The 23,128-nt window shown below is 49.6% G+C and overlaps 3 protein-coding genes across 3 annotated transcripts in view; all 3 read left to right on the forward strand.

The window, feature by feature from the left end:
• The first annotated feature begins 10 nt into the window (after positions 1–10).
• On the forward strand, positions 11–6,037 carry hmg20b (high mobility group 20B). The gene is made up of 9 exons (XM_079740659.1): positions 11–34; positions 497–577; positions 832–1,032; positions 1,275–1,395; positions 2,166–2,218; positions 2,313–2,379; positions 3,549–3,764; positions 4,482–4,614; positions 5,145–6,037. The coding sequence occupies exons 2-9, from the start codon at positions 500–502 to the stop codon at positions 5,155–5,157; spliced, it is 882 nt and encodes a 293-aa protein (XP_079596785.1). The 5' UTR covers positions 11–34; positions 497–499; the 3' UTR covers positions 5,158–6,037.
• LOC307078323 (protein unc-13 homolog A-like) lies at positions 5,174–23,116 on the forward strand (the record flags this gene model as incomplete). The annotated part of the gene is made up of 12 exons (XM_079740066.1): positions 5,174–5,212; positions 11,383–11,464; positions 11,702–11,801; positions 13,512–13,629; positions 14,103–14,226; positions 15,101–15,200; positions 15,797–15,825; positions 17,948–17,977; positions 18,386–18,581; positions 19,936–20,055; positions 22,198–22,924; positions 23,000–23,116. 12 exons carry the CDS (start codon positions 5,174–5,176, stop codon positions 23,114–23,116), a joined length of 1,782 nt encoding a protein of 593 aa, XP_079596192.1.
• LOC307077870 (protein unc-13 homolog A-like) overlaps positions 23,015–23,128 on the forward strand; it is a 30,386-nt gene continuing 30,272 nt past the window's right edge. Inside the window, exon 1 of the mRNA XM_079739359.1 lies at positions 23,015–23,112. The gene's annotated coding sequence lies outside the window, so the exon portion shown is untranslated. The remainder of the gene's footprint in view (positions 23,113–23,128) is intronic.

Below are 23,128 nucleotides of genomic sequence, written 5' to 3' on the forward strand. Positions count from 1 at the left end.
ACTCTTCCTGCTTGGTCGAGAGGTTCATGATAGGGTAAGTAATAAACATTTAGATAAAAAAGTATAAAGATTTTTACGAAGAAAACGCAATACAGATTGAAAACAATTATCACACTACAGATATACATTGTGGTTTGTGCATTTTCCCTCTGTGGGAAGAAACATCGATTACCATTTTACCTATTGTGCATATTATACGTGCCATGCGAACAGCGTAGAATGAGCCAACCAACCGGCTAGGCTCGTTTGGTTAGCCTCCCATCATGAAGTTGCTATCAAGTCTTTAATTATAAGAAAATATCCCGCTGTTAAGTTATCAAAGCAACGCACACACGGGCGGTCTTAAAAGATGACTGTTCTAACATGTAGGTGATTGTGCTCCACCACACATCCAGTGTCAATATTTTACTATTGCATAATGTATCCCATCGCATAAATTGAACGGCCTTTTTTGCAGTTGCCCTATGGAGGTTGTTTGCTTTCTGTTTGGACGCAGGATATGGGCGGCGTGAAACAGGAACAGGGCGAAGGGACGCAGGCCAAGGGAGCAAACGCGTCCGAGCCAGTCCATGATGAGGTGACTATTTGGGACACCTTATTTCAGAAAATCGTTATCAATCTAATAATGATAACGCACAGCAGTGAACATTCTTAACATGTGCTACTTTTTGTTTGCCCGTTATCACTTCTATACTCTATTTGTAAACTAGTCTATTTTTATTTTCTATGATTTACTTTGAATAATATTGATGCCAAAGCAGGAGATACAGGCACAATGGCCCTCATGATAATAATACTAATAATAGTATGGTCAATCTCCCACATGTACAGCCAAGGAAGAGAGGCTGGCCCAAAGGAAAGAAAAGGAAGAAGGTTCTTCCTAATGGGCCCAAAGCACCGGTAACCGGTTATGTCCGGTTTCTTAATGAACGCCGAGAGCAGATGCGGGCCCAATACCCTGATTTGCCTTTCCCAGAAATCACCAAGAGGCTTGGGGCAGAGTGGAGTCGGTTGGTCCCTAACGACAAGCAGGTAATCTTCCAGATGTCTGATCCCCTGTCTGTTGTATCTGGTTGCTGATCTACAACCAGACTTTCACTACAAAACATACTCCCATACAGCACACATACCTGAATCTATTGAGGTTAACCAAAGGTCTTTCAATAGTTGCAAGTCTCCGACATTGCCATTCCCCCTAATGGATGAGGGCGGGATATTCTAAATATCTTGAGCTGTGAACGATCAGAAGTGACCGTATGGGGTTTGTCCCGCAGCGCTATCTGGACGAGGCGGAGCGGGAGAAGGTTCAATACGCCAGAGACCTGAAGGAGTATCAGCAGACTGAGGCGTACCAGATCACCAGTGCTAAGATCCAGGACAAGAAGGTCAAGAAAGGTAAGCAGTGGGGCATTTAGTCTTTGTATGTATATATATATCTATATCTATATCCCCTCATTAAATCTCACCATTTTCTCACCAGTCTCACCATTTGCTTGAAGAACACCAAATAGGGTCGAAACGTTGCTGTTAACTTTTTATCAATAAATTAATATGGGAGCTTAAGCAGTGCTGCTCAAGAAAGGGAGAGGGAGAGAGAAATAGAAGAAGATTTTGAAAAAGAAAATCGAAATGCATCCCGTCCTTTGCTCCCTCCCTTCATAAGTTCCTCTCCACCGTTCAGAATTGTTGGATTTCTGCCCTTGTGATTGTCATGCAAGACGGATGCCCCATACCTAGCAGGGAAGAGATGCCCTCAGTTGTCAGATATGTATCAGGAGCGGTCTTAAATCTAAACGGTTTCGTGCTGCAGCCGTGCTCAGTCAACCGGAGCAGATGTTTCACCAGAGATTTCTCTCACTAGTAGCCGATGGATGGCTATTGCAATAACAAATAACATTTGAATTATAGCTCTTAAATTGTAGCTAAATCCATCTTTGTTGGAAAGAGTTGAAAATATGAAATAGTAAACTTATCTTGTTGATTCTTATGTCTTTATTTCGTCCAGTTGTTATTTTTCAGAAGTTTGGCCCTCTAGCTTTTAAAATTGTGTGGTAAATGTGTATTGACTGCTTTGCTTGTTCTCAGCCACCCTTGTTGGAATCAAGTGTCTGCTAAACGACTGAATGTGATGTAAGTGCATACTAACCTTTGTTTTCTCTGTTCAGAGGATCCGCCCTCTGTGATCATCAACACAAGCTCAGGATCCGGGATACAAAGGGTACATTCACTGTTCTACTCTATAATGTTGTCCAGTCGCCTCTGTGACCTGGCTGAGAAATATCTCAATTGCTTTTCTTCGTTTTGCTCTGTAGGCGCCTGACCTGTCCAGCCGGTTTGATATCCCTATTTTCACAGAAGAGTTTCTGGACCAGAATAAAGGTAATCACTGCTATAAATTAGGGATGGGGTAAGAAATTTGATGCAGCTGTTTGCTAACACAGTAAACAATAAAAGAAATGCAAAAAAAAATATGCATCGACAGCTGAAGAAAAGTCTGCGCATCCTAACCTTCTCCTCCCTCTGGTTCTCCTCCCTCTGGTTCTCCCCCCTCTGGTTCTCCCCCTTCTGGTTCTCCCCCTTCTGGTTCTCCGCCCTCTGGTTCTCCCCCCTCTGGTTCTTCTCCCTCTGGTTCTCCCCCCTGGTTCTCCCCCCTCTGGTTCTCCTCCCTCTCGTTCTCCCCCTTCTGGTTCTCCTCCCTCTGGTTCTTCCCCCTCTGGTTCTCCCCCCTCTGGTTCTCCTCCCTCTGGTTCTTCCCTCTCTGGTTCTCCTCCCTCTGGTTCTCCCCCCTCTGGTTCTCCTCCCTCTGGTTCTCCTCCCTCTGGTTCTCCTCCCTCTGGTTCTCCTCCCTCTGGTTCTTCCCCCTCTGGTTCTCCCCCCTCTGGTTCTCCCCCCTCTGGTTCTCCTCCCTCTCGTTCTCCCCCTTCTGGTTCTCCTCCCTCTGGTTCTTCCCCCTCTGGTTCTCCCCCCTCTGGTTCTCCTCCCTCTGGTTCTTCCCCCTCTGGTTCTCCTCCCTCTGGTTCTCCTCCCTCTGGTTCTCCTTCCTCTCGTTCTCCCCCTTCTGGTTCTCCTCCCTCTCGTTCTCCCCCTTCTGGTTCTCCTCCCTCTGGTTCTTCCCCCTCTGGTTCTCCCCCCTCTGGTTCTCCTCCCTCTGGTTCTTCCCCCTCTGGTTCTTCCCCCTCTGGTTCTCCTCCCTCTCGTTCTCCCCCCTCTGGTTCTCCCCCCTCTGGTTCTCCTCCCTCTGGTTCTCCTCCCTCTGGTTCTCCTCCCTCTGGTTCTCCTCCCTCTGGTTCTCCCCCTCTGGTTCTCCTCCCTCTGGTTCTTCCCCCTCTGGTTCTCCCCCCTCTGGTTCTCCCCCCTCTGGTTCTCCTCCCTCTCGTTCTCCCCCTTCTGGTTCTCCTCCCTCTGGTTCTCCCCCCTCTGGTTCTCCCCCCTCTGGTTCTCCTCCCTCTGGTTCTTCCCCCTCTGGTTCTCCTCCCTCTGGTTCTCCTCCCTCTGGTTCTTCCCCCTCTGGTTCTCCCCCCTCTGGTCCTCCTCCCATGGTGTCCCAGCGCGAGAGGCCGAGCTGCGGCGGCTGCGGAAGGCCAACGTGGAGTTCGAGGAGCAGAACGCCGTGCTGCAGCGACACATCAAGGACATGTGCAGCGCCAAGGACCGGCTGGAGGCGGAGCTCGGCCAGGACGAGCTCCGCACCCAGGCCCTCCACAAGCACCTGCTGGCCATCAAGCACACGCTGGTCAGCAGCCTATCCTCGGTCGCCCTGCCAGGTGAGCAGGCACGCTCCCTCTCCCAGACCTAGAGAATAGGGCAGGTTTTGCCACATTTAGGGCCAATCCCAATTTCCACCCCCACCCCCGTGTTTTTGCGTGTTCATGTGAGGGGTAGGGCTCTCTCAATCCCCATCTGGGTAAAGGGCTAGGGCCAAGACGTAGGGCTACGTAGCCCTGGAAAGGGAGCTTCCGAAGGATCACACTTGAAAGGGAGGGCTTTGGGGAAAAGCCGGCCGGCAAATTTGGCAGCCGCCATGAAGCCTTACTAGTTGTTATCATTAACTCACAGACTCGTGCTGTGAAGTTGACTGTAATATTTTGGCCTCTGTAGACGTAGCGGTCCGCGAGCGTCAAGCGATGATGACGTGGCGGTAATGGAAAGGTGTCTCATTTCTTAGGGTAACGTTCTTACCCCTCTGTCGTTCTTCCCCCCTCTGTATTGAGGGGCAAGGGGAAGACTCAGACAAGGGGGAGGGGGAAGGCCCTTAGGCTATTGACCGTTAGGACATTAGGCAGAGGACTTTATCCATATGTATAGATTGCATTCAGATAAATGTGAGCATTTAAGGGTTAGGCATCTTGCTCAAGGATTACCACTGTTGTTAACATCTTCAAGATGTTCATTATGCCGGATTCTATTGGGGACAGAGGTTTTAGTGAAGCCAGGGAAGATGTTCACGATGGTTTTATCACCCAGATGTGGTTTCTCCTCAGGCACCGGCGAAACCCCCTCCATGGGTTCCCTGGACTCCTACCTGAGCCGTCTGAGCGGGGTGCTGGAGAGCAACCCCGTGAAGCACCGCACCCTGCTCAACCAGGTGCGGGACGTCCTGTCTCACCTGGACAGGTAAACCGAGGCCCCTCTGTTCCCCAAGTAGACAGGGATTCACTCGAACTCGACTGTTTACAACTGAAGGGGTGGTTGATTTCACATTTGCATTTAGGGCATTGAGGACGCTTTTATCCAAAGCCACTTACAACAAGTACATTCGTCAGAAGAAGGAGAAACAACATTATATGCCTGTCGGTGCAGTGAGGATGTTCATAGAACCGAGTGCCAAGCACTAACAATTGTTAGGTTAACCCGTTCCCCGTACGCAACAAAGACAGCTAGGATAAGACGCTACACAATGCTAGGTAAAAAATGTAAGTTGAAGGACGTACAACATACAATAAGTGCGTTAGAGGGGTGTGGGGGGTCGGGGATGGAGGGGTAATGGGGAAGGCTATGTAGAGTCTTGTTGAACTCTGAACCACTCTGAATGTACATAGGATAGGCGCATCCAATCTTGTATGAAAGCCCTTCATCTTCGCATCTCTGTAAAGTGTGGACTAGTAGAGCTGGGACTAATCGCCATCTCCTTAATGACATTCCAGTGAGAAGCTATGAAGGGGGCAGCGCCACAATGTCCCCGTACGGGTCCGAGGAGAAGGGAGTGGAGGCAGTAGCAGGCAGACGGTAGGATCGGGCCAGCCTGGAGCCGTCCGGAGGAACGTTGTGGCTGACCACGGCAGGGAAAATAAAGGAACGTTTTTAAGCACACGTGCTGCACACAAGGCATCGGCGCGCCTCCACGGCATGTGACACGCATACGTGGAACGCGAACACCGTGACCAGCGTTGTTTGTCAGTGTACGTGGCCGCTGTGTCTGTGGGGAAGCATGCGCAGTTCAGTTCACAGAGGAGAGGCGGTTTGGCTGGACCTGTGATGAGCTACTATTCATAAAAGCGCTAAATGTAAAAAAAATAATAAAAAAAAAGGATCAAATTTTATTATTTCTTCAATAGCTCTGCTTGTGGTATTAGGTGTTAGCAGTGAACCTATGTTCATAGGCTGTGCACAGCACAGCCTGTTGAATACAGGCCCAGCCCTTGTAATCACTTTAGAGAACTAATGTGTAGTTGGCATACGTCCCTGAGGCCTATACCTCAAAGCAATATAAAGCGGTCAGCTGTGTCACGTCGAAATGATCCCCCCCCCCTTTTACCTGATGAAGAGCACCTGCAGCATACATTGGAACAAATGACTGGCTGAATGCTCCCTATTTAGTGCTAATCCCGGAGGCTGAGTTGTTAAATGACCAAATATTGTTCTTATATTCCTGTGAGTTGGTGGACATTAAAGTGGTAGGTTGTTGGCGTCATGCATGAGATCCTCTGGGACTCTCTGAATTTATATTTGTCAAGATTATTTGTATCATCTGTCAACCTTTTCAGTTAATTCATTGCATCTATTTGTAATAAAATAACAGTTATTTTTTTCTGTGCAATTTAGAGTTCCTTCAATGTGTTCCTGTGCTGTGCATTTATCCGTAATTATGGTGATGTAGTTCGATCTTGCCAAATCATCGTGTTATTTAGTTGTGTGTGTGTGTGTGTATATAACCATAGCTCAACAGCAGTTTCCAATTATAAGCTGTTGATGGGATATATATATATATATATATATATATATATATATATATATATATATAAATACATTAAAATATTTCAGTTTCAAAACATGAAAGTTGTGAATGGGAAGGGCCAAAAGGTGTGGAATATATTTTTTAATTTGTTAAAATGGTATGTAGACACCAAGCCATTATGTTAAGTCTAAAGTGCAACCGTCAGAGACGCCAGAGTCATTGTGTTAAATTCCTTTGAGTCCCTTCCACAGTGCCTTAACGCAAGACATTGAAGTGACGTGGATACAAACCTGATCGTCATACGCTCCATCACTAGAGGTAGCTATTGTTCCACGCTATACAAACTCAAGTTTTAAAGTCCAATTTCAGAGGCGGTAGCCTACTTGTAGAGTGTTTGACTCAGTTCAAAGATATGACTGGTCTACAACATGGCTCATTTGCATTATATTCAATATTAAGGTATATTAGAAAATATAACTACACGTTTCAGGGAAATGCACACTTTGTCATATTACCCATTCGTATATCAAAATGTAAATGTATTCGATATTTTCCATTAACTCAGCTATTTTAACTGAATAATCATGAATATACATTTTGGACAGGGTGACAGTACATTCAGGTATTTCCAGTAGTAGCCAGCTTGATCCCCCTCCCAACCGCGCTGACGTCACTCTCGGTAGCTGTTCTCGCAGCACTGGTGCTGAAGCTGAACAAGATGGCTGTGTGTCGGGGAGCGGAGAGCTGGGAATAGGGGGTGGGGGGATAGTCATTGATTCAGGCGGATAAAATATATTTTAAACTCCAATATCCGAAAGACTCGTGTTTAGTCTTGCGCGACAAGGAATCAGTTTGGTCGTCCGTGGGACGAGGCGTAAAAGGGCCAAGCAGAGAAGCGACGGTGGACCTCCCCGTTACGAAAAGGGTGTTGTAGCCTCCAGATTATAGCAGGAAAACACATTCCTGTGAAGAAATTCGTCTACAACCATAGGCTCATTGGAGAGATGTCATTGTTGTGTGTCGGTGGTAAGTAGACTACCTTGTTTTAGCCCTTTACCCCTCTGGTCATTCGGGCAAACTGCCTGTGAGGGTGTCTTGAGCTTTGGGAATCATTTACGCGTTGTTTTAACTTTTTAAGATTTCAGATTTTAGCAATGCTTCCGTTTTGTAGGCTGATATTTTTTATCAGATTAGAGAAAAAAATATCACAAACCACATCTAGGCCTATATGAGCACACACATGGCAAATCTACTTGGAACCCATATTTGTCCAGCTTTGTTTAAATGTGGGGATATCCATTGGATATCGTATCGTTAGTTAATTATTACTTTTAATGACAGCTATGTCGGACGTTGAAGTTGTCTGCGGTTGGTAATGCGTTAAGATATTTCAATTTTATTTGGTGACTATTGTTTCATTCTCACTTTAGTTAGCTGCTCGTGCGTAATTGCGCATAGCAAAAGCTTGCCGGCTGTAGGCCTGTGGGTTTAATAAAGGGTTCTGAACCTTATGGTTATCCGTCACCTCCCAAAGATTGAGGAGTAATTAGTAGCTTTGATTGTGTTCAATGGGTGAATAGGACGTTGTTGGCGTGAAGGTGTTGATGCGCTGTCTTGGGGTTGTTTGCTTGTCTGAGGTTATTCTCTTGAGGCGAAGTCAATAGAGATTCGGTCTCCAGTGTCTTAGGTGCAATCCATCTGTAAATAACCACAAGTGACTTTAATGTGGCTGTTGTCATAGTATTATTGTATTTTAACGAGCTATACTAATAATAACAACACTCATATTTATTTTCACTACATACATCGATTTTTTGCACTGATAATGGCCGTTTAAAGTGTGTAGTTGGCAACATGGGACTAATGACAGCAATGAGAAAAGTCATTGTAGGTCCGTTGTCAACTGCATGTGTTGGCATAGCAACCATCTTTTGAATTGTAAGCATTTGCCATTGAAATGTTTGATTGTCCTATTAGTTCAGGTGTATTATTTTGCTCATCAGTCTGTATGGTTCATACTTTCTCTAGGATGTGTGATCACTGAAAGACTTTGAGTCATTATTCCCAAAGGAAAAGCCCTCATATTGCATTGAATGGTTTGTACGTTTGTTTGTGTGTGTGTGTGTGTGTGTGTGTGTGTGTGTGTGTGTGTGTGTGTGTGTGTGTGCGTGTGCGTGTGTGTGTGTGCATGTGTGTGTGTGTACACCAGTGTGTAAACCAGAATTTGATATCATGAGCAAACAAAGGCAGCCGAACAGGTGGCCATTTTCATGTGCTATGCCCGAGTATAGCATTAAACACTATGGATTTTCCCCCCCTAACCACCACAACTTCCACCACTGTCCTCACGGAACAACAGACAACAGGTCCATAGAGGAGCACGGACCTCATTAACAACACATCTTCTCACCGGGCTCACATTAGCAATGTATGGTTGATTCACAACCAATGTGTGCAAGGATCATGTTATGATGTCTATGGAAGTAGTGATTTATTCCTTCATGTCGAATGCACAAATACAAACGTGGAAGGTAAAATATTCACAAATGAGGTTTTGGCCCGAATCCAGCTCGGTCACCCTTTCAATCATCATGATGATAACCTTAATTGTTTGTTTCGGCTTTCGGAACATCTGCTCTGAAACTCTCGGTCCTTGATTAATTGATTGATTGATTGATTAATTGTATGTAATCAAAGAATGTAACAGCACTCTTGTGTCATACACTTAAATACATAAATAGTCAGGGATGACACAATAATGCCGAAGGCTTATTTCCTTGTGGTCCCTTTTAAACTGCTCATAGGAAAATCAATGAAAGCGAAAGCCCCCCTTAACCATTCAGCGGGTGGCGTGTGACTCGATTGGACGGTGTGGCCGGCGTTCAGCCTCTGCTGACGGACAGAACACGAGGCTCTTCAAATCGCTCCGGCGGAGCGGCGTTGCTCTCCGTTGAGCGCCGTCGTGCCGGAACCCGGTGCCACTCGGCTATGTTTGATGTAGTTCTCCACCCCTACTCACCGCCCGCCTCCTCGCAGTCACGGCCCTGTCGGTTCAGTCTCTGCCTGTGAGCGCAAAGAATCCTTCTCCTCCTACTGTCACCACCACCCACACACACGCTCACACGCTCACACACGCATACAGACGTACCCCCCCCCCCCCCCCCCCCCCCCGCACGACCCTCCCCGATCCACTCCTGTGACACTGAAGTGGTTATTTTTAGTCATGGGGATGGAGGCTCGTTCTGCCCGCGCTTGGCTGCACAGGGAGATTAATGGAGCAAGAGAGGGAGAGAGAGAGAGAGAGAGAGAGAGCACACGCGCACCCTCTCCACATGGCAGGGGGAGAGTCTGTTTGAGTGACTGAGTGGCAGAGGGGAATCCGGAGCCGGCCTCAGTGAGGACAGCAGGGTGTCAGGGAGAAGAGGTGTGGTGTGTGATGATTGGCTTCTCTTACATCAGAGCCTCTCGATATTCCGGACAGGATAAGGTCACTGCCTAGTCAGCAAGACCAATACCGGAGGGGGGGGGGGGGCTTAAAGTTTCACGGTGGCTTTCCAAACCACCCACCTCGTCACATGCAGCTGAGACGCTCATCAAACTGATTAAAAAAAAACGTATGTGATACTATCACGCTGAGAAGGGGTTATTTATAGAAGCTGCCCTGGTGCCTGCTCCTGTGTCCCTGACTCACAGGGCGATTCACTGAAGCACTCTCCATGACACCCCAGTCACTCCTCAGAGTCACTACTCAGAGTCACTACTCACAGTCACTGCTCACAGTCACTGCTCACAGTCACTACTCACAGTCACTGCTCACAATCACTGCTCACAGTCACTGCTCACAGTCACTGCTCACAGTCACTACTCACAGTCACTGCTCACATTCACTACTCACAGTCACTGCTCACAGTCACTGCTCACAGTCACTGCTCACAGTCACTGCTCACAGTCACTACTCACAGTCACTACTCACAGTCTGCTGGGGGAGGAGAGTGGCGGACACATTTTGATTGAGATGGCTTGATTTGAAAGATATCTTTTTGATGCATCTGTTCGCAAGCAAATTAGACTTTTGGTCGGATTTATAACCCTAACCCTGTAAAGAAAACGAAAGAACATTGTATGTTTAATGTGCATATTTTTGAATTTTGAATCTTTTGCCGATCTCTTCTCTTCGTAGCTGCGTTGTAACTCTATACACTATATTCTCTGTATTCTCAGACTGAATGTCCCAAAGTGGTTTTGGATTAATTCAATGAGTTAGCCACCTTCTTCAAACATTCACAGGTACCGTCTGCATAGCGGTACAGAGGTCCCCACAGCCTTCCCTTCAGAGAAGCTCCCTTGAATATCCTCTCAAAAGCACAGATTTCAACTGTGCTTCTCTTAGATGTAGATTTAACCAAAGGAAGAATTCAACAGGGGTTATTGAAAGAAAGTGGGCTATGAATAGTTACTCCACAATTAAGTCTGCCTCACTCCGTCTCAACACAGGATTAAATGAATAATGAATGTAGTTTCTGTCGTCGCCGTCCCTCTAAAAGTCTGAGAGTGACACCTTAAGGAGAGATGGAGCTTCCTTTGCCTTAGTCTGCCTCCTACACTCCATCTAATGTTAATGAACCACCTTGACAAATATATCTCACACCTGATTAGTTGAGGTAATCCCTGTTCTCCAGACTTCTGTCTCTTGAGCGAGTCGGAATTCCGTCTGGTCCGATGCATCCTTTGATATGGAAATACCAGGGGTTTCCTTCTAAAGTACCATGCTAGGGTCAGGCTCAGTGGTCTCAGTGATACGCAGGTATCAGCTGTAGGACCACCACCACGTTGGAGGGTGGGGGTTAAGCGAGTGGTAGCCAGCAAGAGTGAGGGGCAATGCGAGCAGTGAAGGTGTCAATCTGGCAACATGTACAGGCTGTCAGTCAACCGGCTCCCTTTCGGGTTCATCACAGTTTACCCACTGCAATAAACTAGACACACTACTGGCTGAAGAAACACAAGGCCTATAGCGACGTGAAGCTATAGGCACACGCACAAATACACACACCAGATGCCACCCAAACACCTTTCCGTAGAAGGGCCCATATAAGACAGACACAATCTGGTTGACAGACACAATCTGAGGTGCATCTTGTATAAGAGGTGCAGCTCATACAGATATATATGATGCATATCGGATTGCTCTGTAGTTTAGTGGTTCTTAGGTAGTCACTGGATCATCTCATTGGATTCTTTTTCTCCTCCTCTGTTTTTCAGTGAAGAAAGCCAAGCTTGATGGACCGCAAGGTGAGTTACAGCTGACCTGTATTTACGGCTAATTGAACTGTACACATTCCCATCCACACACACACACAGGACGCACGCACGCACACACGCGGAAGCACGCACGCACGCACACACAAGGACACTCACACACACACACACACACACACGCACACACACTCACATGAACACATGCACACGAGCACACACACACACACACACACAAGCATTTAATGATATCTATGTTATTTTGTTCAACAGAAAAGTTCAACACATACGTGACGCTGAAGGTTCAGAATGTCAAGAGCACGACCATCGCCGTGCGCGGAGGCCAGCCCTGCTGGGAGCAGGACTTCATGTTGTGAGTCTCTCTCTCTCTCTCTCTCTCTCTCCAACTCTTTTTATTACTCTCTCTCTCTCTCTCTCCCTCTTTCTCTTTCTATTACTCTCTCTCCCTTTCATTCACTCTCTCTCCCTCTCTGTCTCTTTCTCTCAGACGTACATACACATACACACACACCGACACCGACACACACACACAGCTGCTCACATGGCCTGCTGTTCTCTCTCTCTCCCCCAGCCTTGGACCATCACCACACATAGGAGTTCCTTGTTGGTTTACATCAGGTTCTCCTTCAGGAAACCACCCCAGCCCAGAATCCCTCTGGCTTGTAGTGAAGCCGTCTGTTGTGTACTTGGCCACCGAGGCTTGAGGGAGGTCCTATTAAATAGCGACGACACACTCTGCCTGCCGTAGTACTACTACTACTATCTGAAAACATTGCCATCTATTTATCTGAAGAGCGGTGAGGCTGCTGGAGGAAAGGCTCTTTAGTCCCTTGGGAGGAGAAGATCTTTTCACAGAGCCGCAGGATCCCACGAGGCTTTTAGCAAACATCGGCTGTCAACCTAAAGGCTGTCTCTGCCTTGCTCCTTCCTTAAAACCTCTCTCTCCCTCGCTGTGTTTGCGCGTGTGTGTGTGTGTGTGTGTGTGTGTGTGTGTGTGTGTGTGTGTGTGTGTGTGCGTGTGCGTGCGTGCGTGTGTGGGATGGCATTAAAGCATTTCCCTCAGCATGCTTTAAGAAGCCCAAACTCTGACTGGTGAACAAGCAGGAGAAGATGCAGATGTTCCGTCAAGGCATACCACGTCTATGCGTTAGACGGGTCCTGTTGTCATGACTCCAATCTGCATCATTCTCACTTCTCTGTTGTCTCTGCTTCTTCCTGGCTTTCTTCGGGCATCGAGAAGGAACCCAGTCAGCCCTTTACCAGATTATTTCCCTGGCTTTAGAAAAATATAAGACATGCTTTCATCTCAGAGCCGTTGCTATTTTTAGTTTTCCCGGATGGCTTGAGGGACGCAATCTCCACAAGATGCTTAGGAACCAGGGACTGTTTACAAAGTAAACAGTCCTATCTATCTAATCTATCTATCTATCTATCTATCTGTCTATCTATCTATCTATCTATCTATCAATCAATCTATCTATCTATCTATATATATATATATCTAACAATCTATCTATCTATCTATCTATCTATCTATCTATCTATCTATCTATCTATCTATCTATCTATCTATCTTTCTATCTATCTGTCCATCTTTCCGTCTGTCTATCTATCTGTCTATCCGTCTGTCTGTCTGTCTTTCTGTCTGTCTGTTATTCTCTCTATCTTTCTGAGTGTGTGTGTGTGTGTGTGTGTGTGTGTGTGTCTGTGTGTGTGTGTGTGTGTCTGTGTCTGTCTGCCCATCCATCCCTCTGTGGATGTATCCCTCACCACATCCTGTATGTCATTACCTGTATCTCCTCATCAGCATCCTGTGTGTCACTTCCTGTGTCTAACGCTGCTTCGTCCTGTGTGTCACTTCCTGTGTCTGACGCTGTTCCATCCTGTGTGTCACTTCCTGTGCCTGACTCTGCTGTCCGGTTGCTCCGTCCTGTATGTCACTTCCTGTGTCTGACGCTGCTGTCTGGTTGCTCCGTCCTGTATGTCACTTCCTGTGTCTGACGCTGCTCCATCCTGTGTGTCACTTCCTGTGTGTGACGCTGCTCTGTGGTTGCCTGTGCAGCGAGATCAACCGGCTGGACCTGGGGCTGACGGTGGAGGTGTGGAACAAAGGCCTGATCTGGGACACCATGGTGGCCACCCTGTGGATCCCCCTGCACAGCATCCGCCAATCAAATGAGGTACTCCTAAGCCCCGCCCTGCCACATCCACCGTGACGGGCGTGCACGGTATTCCGAACTCCTAGCCCCTATAGGATGCTAATGATGTGTTGTTGCTATAGGAAGTCCAGAGGTGAAACGTATGAATATGACTTCCGTGGTTTGTTGCAGACCGTACTGTTGGTATGGTAATCACAGTGTTGGTGGAGAGAAAATGAAAGATATTCAAAGTGGGAGCGTCTCCACACCCTGCCTCTCCACAGTCATTAGACGGCGGTCTATTTTTAGAGCGCAGGAGAGACGGCCGTGATCGGCCCACGATCGCAATAAAAGGGAAATAAGACGAGCGTCGACCAGTGAGAGACGTCAAGAGAGATTAGTGGTTCAGCTTCGGAGACACAGCAGCCAGGGTGGACTACGGGATCGTCGTCATGGTCGTCGTCATCCTCATGGTCCTCCTCATCACAGGGGCTGTTGTTGTCGTCCTCTCTCAGGACGGACCGGGCACGTGGCTCACTCTGGACTCCAACGTCATCATGGCTGAGAACGAGATCTGTGGAACCAAAGACCCCACCTTCAACAGATTGCTCCTGGACACCCGCTTTGAGCTGCCCCTAGGTAAACCCAGTGTGTCCCTTTTATAATAAGGGAACATGAATCAACCAGTATTAGCCTTAGCCACTGAAGTTATAAGTCCTGACCGCAGCGACGGGGGTTCGATTCCTGCCCGTGGTCCTTTGTGTCTTCCCCTCTATCTCCCATAACTTCCTGTCTTACTCACTCTACAATAAAAATACAAAACCTCCTAAAATAAATCTTTAAAAAACAAAAATGGAGCATCATAATATAGCATTGGGGTTAGGGTGAGGGATAACTCTATCAAATGAATAGCTTATGCAAAATGAACAGGCACTACCTTGGTTAACATGAATTATATTAGTAAACATGAACACCATAACTTAATTATTACTAAACGTTAATTCAATGTTAGTTAATGCTTATTAACTAATATTAAATAATGGTTAATTAATGTAGCCTTATCGTAAGGTTTTACTGTTCCAGTCATACCTAATCAGCATATCCTTCCGGATTCAGACAGCTTTCTCACCTATAAGTGTCTAAAATACTAAAGGAGGTTTATTCAGAGACAGTGTCTATATAGTATTGTAGTCCTGTGCTATTTTATTGAAAGTGCGCATGATCGCTCTATTCTCAGCCTGCTGTGTTAACTAGGTGCTGGCGGTTTGGTGTAAGTGTCACTCCTAGTGTTTCTGAGAAAGTATTTCTCTTGGTTCTCCTTTGAAAAAAGAGAAAGAGACGAAAACTGCAATTACTGCAGCCGTCACTGCCACCGCTGCCTCTTGTCACACGGGCTTAGAAGACGTCGTCTTTAGAGCAAAGGTCCCTTTTGTTGCCTTTCAATGGAGTGCGGTGGCGAGGCGTGGGGAGGGATTGTGGTTTCCAACCCTTGCATTGTGTGCTGCTGCTGCAGATATTCCAGAGGAGGAGGCCAGGTACTGGGCCAAGAAACTGGAACAGCTCAACGCCATGAGAGACCAAGACGTAAGATCTGGTTCCTTTACCTGCCCCCTGTCTTCTTCCCACCCCCCCCCCCCCCCCCCCCCCCATGGCCTACATCCACACTGACCTCCTGCTCGTCCCAACACTCAGATCCCCATCTTTCTCTATCAGGGGTGCCCGCCTTTTTTTTTAACGAATCCTAATAAGTTGTACATGAATCCCATCAAACTGAACCGGCATTTCTTCTTTTTATCGGAGCGGATGTTGACTCTTTTCTCTGAAGGCTGTTATGTGATCGTGTCAGATGGGCCGACCTAGCTGGCATTTCCAAGACACCAGACGCTCCCGACTAAAAGTGGTACAGATCCGTATAGATTCAGTCCAAAGTTCTCATGGCTTAGTTCGTATTGATCTCGGGGGGGAAAGTAAGTCGAATGAATTTGGCCAAAGAAGCGTCGGGATTCAGATCAAAGTCTTGTTTGTGAGTCAGGCGGATTTGTATGAATCGAGGAAGGATCCATCCTCCCTTTTGTCTCTTATCTCCTCCCTTCCTCACCTCCCGCCCCCTCCACCCTCATCCACCGCCAGCCCCAAACCCCTTTGATTTCTTCACCTGATGTGTTGAGCCGAGGAAGTTCTTGGTTTCCCCTAACCCGGTTCTCATTAGACCTCTGCAGCCACCGACCACGCAGTGCTGTGAGTATTAATGAGCCCCAAAGAAACATCCACATGCTCCCTATCTCAGTCGATCCTCTTCTCTCTATCCACCCTGTCAGTTTCTTACCTCCTTGGTGCTTTGTGCTCTGTCCTCTCCTCTCTCGTCCACTCAATCCTCTGCATGACTACATTATCTTCCCAGTGCACACTGTTTGTCTAGGGCAGTCTCCCTCCTACCCTCTCCCTGAGAGCAGTGTTTAGCAGGGAGGGTCAGGAAGAGACGGATAAAGTACCAGGTCTGCTCGGTACGGAGACAATTGTATAGATACGAGAGGCAGATGGGGAGATTCCACACAGACTTTCTACTCTGCAATTGCTGTAAAGACACCAAAAAATACAAAAGAAACTAGTCTTGAAAATGTCCAAACTAATATGGCCAAACTTGGCTGACGTACAGGACACTGTATTTTGTATAATTAAACACAAATAGAGATTTTACTGCATTCGATTTTACTGTGCCATGACAGGAGATGGTCTTTTGTCAAAATCCAGCAGAGATGGAATAAAACAGACACAGTGAAATATGAATAATGACATGGATTGGTGGGAACGTGGTCCCTTCTCGACGATTGTGATGATTTCCCCATGTGTTCAGTATACGGAACGTGAACGGAAAGACTCGTCGAATAACGGTCGTGACATGAAGACAATGATGCTGGGAGGGAGAGAGGGAGGGAGGGAGGGAGGGAGGGAGGGAGAGAGAGGGAGGGAGAGAGGGAGGGAGAGAGGGAGGGAGAGAGGGAGCGAGGGAGAGAGAGAGGGAGGGAGGGAGGGAGAGAGGGAGGGAGGGAGAGAGAGAGAGAGGGAGGGAGGGAGGGAGGGAGGGAGAGAGAGAGGGAGGGAGGGAGGGAGGGAGTGAGGGAGAGAGGGAGGGAGGGAGGGAGGATGTGATGGAGAGAGGGAGTGAGGGAGGGAGGGAGGGAGAGAGGGAGTGAGGGAGTGAGGGAGAGAGAGAGGGAGGGAGGGAGGGAGGAAGAGAGGGAGGGAGGGAGGGAGGGAGAGAGAGAGGGAGTGAGGGAGAGAGGGAGGGAGGGAGGGAGGATGTGATGGAGAGAGGGAGTGAGGGAGGGAGGGAGGGAGGGAGGGAGAGAGGGAGTGAGGGAGTGAGGGAGAGAGAGAGGGAGGGAGGGAGGGAGGGAGGGAGAGAGAGAGGGAGGGAAGGAGGGAGTGAGGGAGAGAGGGACAAATGGAGGATGTGAGGGGTAGAGGGAGAGGGGGATAGAGGGAGGAAGGGAGGATGTGATGGAGAGAGGGAGGGAACAGGGCGGAAGGGAGTGGGTGAGTGAGGGAGCGAGGATGGCTGTGCGGCGTGTTTACTTTGACGAATGGCGGTCGGGACATGAAGACAATGATGGTGGTAATGAGGGATTGTGGGAGTGAGGGAGTGAGTGAGGCAACAGAAAGCATGCTTGAAGACCGGACCCAAAGAGGGCATGGTATGCTACGTCTGATGACGCGTCTATCTGTCTGTCAGTCTCTCTTTCTGTCTGACTGGTGATGGATTCAATGGGACCAGCTGGACAAATATTAGGCTTGACTCATCGATACTTATGCAGAGGCTTTGGTGTCTCCTTCAGCCTGGCCCTCTGTGTGTGCATGTGTGCATACGTGCGTGCGTGCGTGCATGCGTGCATACATGCGCGTGAGCGATTGCATCTGTGTTTGCGTGTGTATGTTTGTGTTTATACTTGCCCCAACATGTGTCTCCTTTGGCTGAGACACTCAGTGTTTCAGAGACTGTTGGTTCCGGAACAGCTGAGGACTGTTTAGCGGCCTCTACTAATCCCCCTCCCCTCCATTCCTACGTTTACTTTGATCTAATCTTTAAGTCTTTTCTTGATTAGCCATTCTCTCTTTCTTCTTTGTCTTCTCTGTCACGAAAGCATCATTCACGAAACAAAACAGTTTTGTACCCATATTCAAGTTAGACGTACCGTCTAACCCACAGGTAATATACACACTGATTAGGGTTGCATTTTCGGAGGCTTCTTAACGTTGTATCATCGCCGTCACTATCTTTCGACCTCAACATCGTTCTGGGCTTATCTGTGACGTGTTTAACTCGACAGCCCTCCTGTGTGCTCCTGTGTTTCCCCCGCAGGTAACTGGAGTTTGTGGGGTGAGCAACAGCGTGAGTATAGCGCTAAACCTTCTCCATCTGAGCTAGTCCCGTGGTATTCCTCCACTCTTGTTCTGCCTGTTTGAAACAGAGCTCTGTAAAGAACTCGGGTATACTTCGACGTGCTTTATCAGCACGGATGTTGCTGTGGACATTGTACACCGTACGTCCTTGCACTTAAAAATAGCACTTAGCGTTGTGTAGCATCTTATCCTAGCTGTCTTTGTTGCATACGGGGAATGGGTTAACCTCCTATCCTTTCTGTACCGACAGCAATATGTTGTTTCTCTTTCTTCGAAAAATGTATATTTGAAGTCACGGTGGATAAAAGCGTCTGCTAAATGAAACCAACCCCAGCCGACCCTCCCTGCGAAAGCCTTCCAAAAACGACCCTCAACATCCGGCCGTGTTTCCCTGCAGACGAGGACCCCGACAGTGCGGTGGACGACCGCGACAGCGACTACCGCAGCGAGACCAGCAACAGCCAGCCTCCCCCCTACTACACCACCTCCCAGCCCAACGCCTCCATGCACCAGTACCCCATGAGGGGGCCCCCTTCCCTGGGCTCCTACAGCGAGGACATCAACCACCTGGACTACGACGGCCGACCCATGAGGTAGCCCCCCCCCCCCGGATCCTCTGTGGCGCAGGAGAGGAGACGTAGCTTAGAGGGTCCTCATGTAGGGTCTTTGAGTCTTCAGACACAGCTATTCTAAACCGAGAATACCAAAACATTAAATTTTTTCCACGTTTTTTGCACATTTCCATATATATTGTTTTACTTCCCTTAGTGAAAAGTGTGTTGTTGAGTTCCATTTTAAATGACAATATTGCAGGATCGCTTCATTAATGCTTTTTTATTGAGACCTAGACACTCTAGGTCTCAATAAAAAAGGTTTTGGTTTGCTGGTTGTGTTTGCCCTGACTTAACGCTCAGGTCTCCGCGTTCCCCTCCTCCCTCTGAGACCGCAGGGCGTCCCCGTTGCATCTTGCAAGAAGTTCCTCCAGAGACCCGTTGATGACGTCACAGTCCACCCATCCGTCTTTTCAACGTCGAAATTGCAGGCTATCGTAGGCTCTTCCCGCTCCTCCAAAGCACTGCGGTTCGACACGCACTGCTCCATTATCTCGGGACATGGCTGAAGCCCGGCGTCGCTCACTGAGCACCAAGAGAGCGAGCCCATGGATGAACCGTCCTCCCCCTTGGTGTTGTACGGCTCTGCTCCGTCCGTACTGACGCACAGCGGTCCCAGTCCACGCCGCGGATCGGCTTAGCTCCGGAGGCAGAGCGGGTTGCTAGTTTGCTCCCTGGCTCCTCCTAGCCGAGTGTCCCTGAGCGAGACAGCCAACCTTATATGCCCCCCCGACGAGCTGGCTGTCGCCGTGTGTGGTTGGCTCCGCCGTCGGTGTGTGAATGTGTGTATGAACCATTGGTCGCTTTAGATAAAAGTAAGAGAAAGACGACCGTCCAGCTCCAGTCTCCCCGATCCTACCACCGGCCTGCAGGGCCCACAGGGCTCTCTGTATACAGGTCAGGCATGAAGACAAAGGGCTCTGTGTGGGGTTTCGAATTAGTGTGCGTGTGGGAGTTTTCGTGTGTGTGCGCAAGCGTCAGAAACTCATCGGACTCAAGACGGGAATAAGTTGAACTCTCGGACCCAGTCCGAGAGTTCAACTTATTTCCGTCTTGAGTCCGATGAGTTTGACGCTGTTCTCCAACCATGAGTTGATTCCATACTGTATGAGGAGACGATCTGTGAGAACATGGATCCATCTGTTCTGCCTGCGAGCCGCTCAGCGTCCCTGTCTCGCGAGAGCCGGCGCTCCACCAGGAGCCCTTCGGCTCGCCGGCGCGGCTCAGGGCAGGCAGAGAGACGCCGCGGGTGGGGGACAGTTCTTCTCTTAGCTCTACTGACGCTCCTGTCCTACCTCTTCCCCCCCCCCCCCCCCCCTCCTCCTCCTCCTACCAGACACTATGATAGTTTAGACTCGGCCGCCAACGGGCGCAGCGATCTCGACTCGGGCTCCGGGTCGAGCCGCCGCACCAGCCGGCAGTATTCTCTAGACAGTAGGCGCTCGCTCTCCGATAGGTGGGTCTCTGCACCGCCCCTCCCACTGCTCTGCCTCCTCCTCCTCCTCCTCCTCCTCTTCCTCCTGCCGTCCCGTCCCGTCCCGTCAGGCCTGTGACTCAGTCTCGCTGTGACGTTAGTGGTGGACTTGTCCTGTCCTCCTCGCTCGCTGTGCTTCCATGCATGTGCTCGTACCCTCTCTCTCTCTCTCTCTCTCTCTCTCTCTCTCTCTCTCTCTCCTCTCCGTCTCTCTCTGTCGCTTTCTCTCCCCCTCTCTCTCTCTCCCTCTTTCTCTCTCTCTAGATGTTTTTTTTGTACACTAATGCTGTATATCCTTAATTTTAACTGTTTAAAAAAATATTTATGTATGTATGTATGTGTCTGTGTGGTTGGGTGTGTGTGTGTGTTTGTGTGTGTGTGTGTGTGTGTGTGTGTGTGTGTGTGTGTGTGTGTGTGTCACTGATAATTAACAGTTAGGCAGAGTGGTAATTGTTGGGCGATTGTCTGGTTGGGTCTCTTTGATTGAGTGTGTGTGTGTGGTGTGTGTGTGTGTGTGTGTGTGTGTGTGTGATTGTGCCTGTCTGCGTGCAAGTGAGGGTGGGGGGGTCCTCCTCTCTATGACAGCATGTTATTACCGGCCCCTCCTCCGGTGTGTGGGAGCGTGAGGGGAGATGGTCCTCTGTGATTCTCAGAATCCTGCAGTCGATAATTGCAGAGAGCATCCTCCACGGTTGGAAGACAGCAGGAGACGTTCGGCCCAGTAATGGAGCGACATTAGCCACACAAACGCTGTACCAAAGTCTATTTCCGTTTCCTCTTCACGTAGCAGTCATTCACTTCAGTCTCCAGGAGACTGAGGCGCCTCTCACACTAGAGCAAGAACGATATCACGGCCGTTCATCTGTATGTCTGTGGGAAGCATTTGGAAGAAGAACTGAGAGATACCACCATTAGTGATGAAAGGATGTGATAGTCACATGTCTTGTTTTTGATTGGCTGGTTTTAGCTTGATTGATCTATGGCCCTCTATTCCCCTTCCGACAATCTTTAAGTTGAAGCCTCTCTCCCTGCTCTCACTATAGCCATTATTGAACCAATAGCACAGCTGTTATCAATAGACTCTCAACAATGGTGTTTGTGTGTGAGTATGGGGGTGGGGTTGTGTGTGTGTGTGTGTGTGTGTCTGTGTGTGTGTGTGTGTGTGTGTGTGTGTGTGTGTGTGTGTGTCTGTGTGTCCGAAAGACAACCAAGGCATATATGTTGTTGAGGTTATTGCCCTGGCCTTTATCTTTGTCTTAATTGCCTCATTCATTATATAAATAAATATTCCCTTATTTATTTTTGAGGCTCCACTTCACATTCATTAACCATTCATTTACCTTAATTCATGCAGTAACAAGCATTAACTTACAGTTAATTAACAGTTAACTACTGGGGATGGTGTTAATGTTCACTTCAAGTGTTTTGGTGCTAACTATGGTATTCATTTTTTAATGGGGTTAGGGCTCACCCTTACCCTAAATATAACCCTCACATCTGTGCTAATGCTATTTAACGTTGCTTATAACTGCATAAACTAATGTTAATGAATGGTTAGGTTAATTAATGTACCGTTAAGTGTTGCCATTTGGCTTTATTGTAAAATAACGTTTCACAAGGCTGGCCAGCGGTTCCGCTTGTGAAGGCAGGTTTGATCGATCACGACGGTGTTTGCCGGCGCTCGGATGTTGTCCATGAGTCTGTCAGAGTTGTTGTCGTACGTGCGGGTGTTCGAACGCGTGTGTCCACGTGGTTGTGTGCGTTGTTGATGGATTCCAGCATCTACTTTACCACTTTTTCCTCCCAAAAACGCCCCCCCCCCCCCCCCCCCTTCTCCACGCCAACAGCAGTAGTAGCGTCACCCCAATAGTTAACCCAAACGCTCTCCCCCTCGTCCCCATATAGGTAAGATAAGCCGTCTCTCTCCCTGGCCCCTCCCCTCTGAACCAGACTCTACTCTCTCCCCCCCCCCCAGCCTGTTGATCACATGTCAAATCAGGACTCCTCCCCCTTTCCCCTCTGCCTCGATGGCGTCCGACTTAAGGCAGGTGCGTCTCAGCTGCGGTTACCTGTGTGTTTCCCGCCCTCACTATCTTCCCCCCCCCCCCCCCCCCCCCCCACCAGCCCGTCCGACAGCCGCTACGCCTCTTCGGGGGACCTGAGCCGCGGCAGCTCCCAGCTCAGCGAGGACTTCGGCCCCGGGGACGGGGGGAGCCCGCGGGGGCCCGAGTTCTACGACGAGAACGACTCGTACCACTCCTGCCACTCCTCCGTCAGCTACGGCAAGGGGGAGGGCTCGCCCGGCTGGGAGGGCGGCGAGGGCCCGTCCGGGGGCTTCAGCGACGAGGGGGGCTACTTCAAGGACGGCGGCGAGGATGGGGCCCTCTACGACGGCGAGGAGGGGGAGCTCTACGGGGGCGGAGCCGCGGAGGAGGCGGCGCTAGGAGGCGGGGTCGCGGGGTACGGCTACGAGAACGGGAGCGGGGAGATGGCGTACGAGGAGGAGGAGGAGGAGGAGGAGGAGGAGGACGCGTACCGGCTGGAGCGCACGCTCAGCGAGGACCAGGAGGCCCCCTACACCCCCACGCCCCCCAGCGCCAGCCCCGCCCCGTTCCCTCCCCCCGAGGGCGTGGCCTCCGCCCCCGGACGCCCCCCCCTGGAGAAGCAGGCGTCCCTGCGCCCCCCGCCCCAGGGTCCGCTCCCGCCCCCCGGCTCCGACCCCGGCCCGGGCCTCCTGGGGCCCCTGGCTCCTGGGGGCCCCGACGGCTCCGCACCGCCCTTCGGCTCGCTGTCGGCCCCCAAGCTGCCCTTCACCCCCGGCGGGCCGGACCTCGCCATCGCCGCCGCCGCCGCCTCCACATGCCCCCCATTCCCCTCCTTCTCCACCGCCACGGCCCCCACGGCGGCCGGGCCCCTGACCCCCCAGGGCCTGGAGGCTGATCTCAGGCTGGAGGCGCCGTACGAGGAGCCGGGGCCCCCGGCGGTGGAGAGCCCGCCCTTCGGCCCCGGGGAGATACCAGAGACTCCTCCCGCCACAAGGTAATGGAGAAATGAT

The sequence above is a fragment of the Pollachius pollachius genome, assembly GCF_949987615.1.
Source record: "Pollachius pollachius genome assembly, chromosome: 7".
NCBI classification, from domain to species: domain Eukaryota; kingdom Metazoa; phylum Chordata; class Actinopteri; order Gadiformes; family Gadidae; genus Pollachius; species Pollachius pollachius.

Coding starts and splice junctions, on each gene's coding strand:
- hmg20b (XM_079740659.1), top strand. CDS start 500: ATGGGCGGCGTGAAACAGGAACAGGGCGAAGGGACGCAGGCCAAGGGA. Junction 578..831: donor CCGAGCCAGTCCATGATGAG/GTGACTATTTGG, acceptor CCACATGTACAG/CCAAGGAAGAGAGGCTGGCC. Junction 1,033..1,274: donor TGGTCCCTAACGACAAGCAG/GTAATCTTCCAG, acceptor TTTGTCCCGCAG/CGCTATCTGGACGAGGCGGA.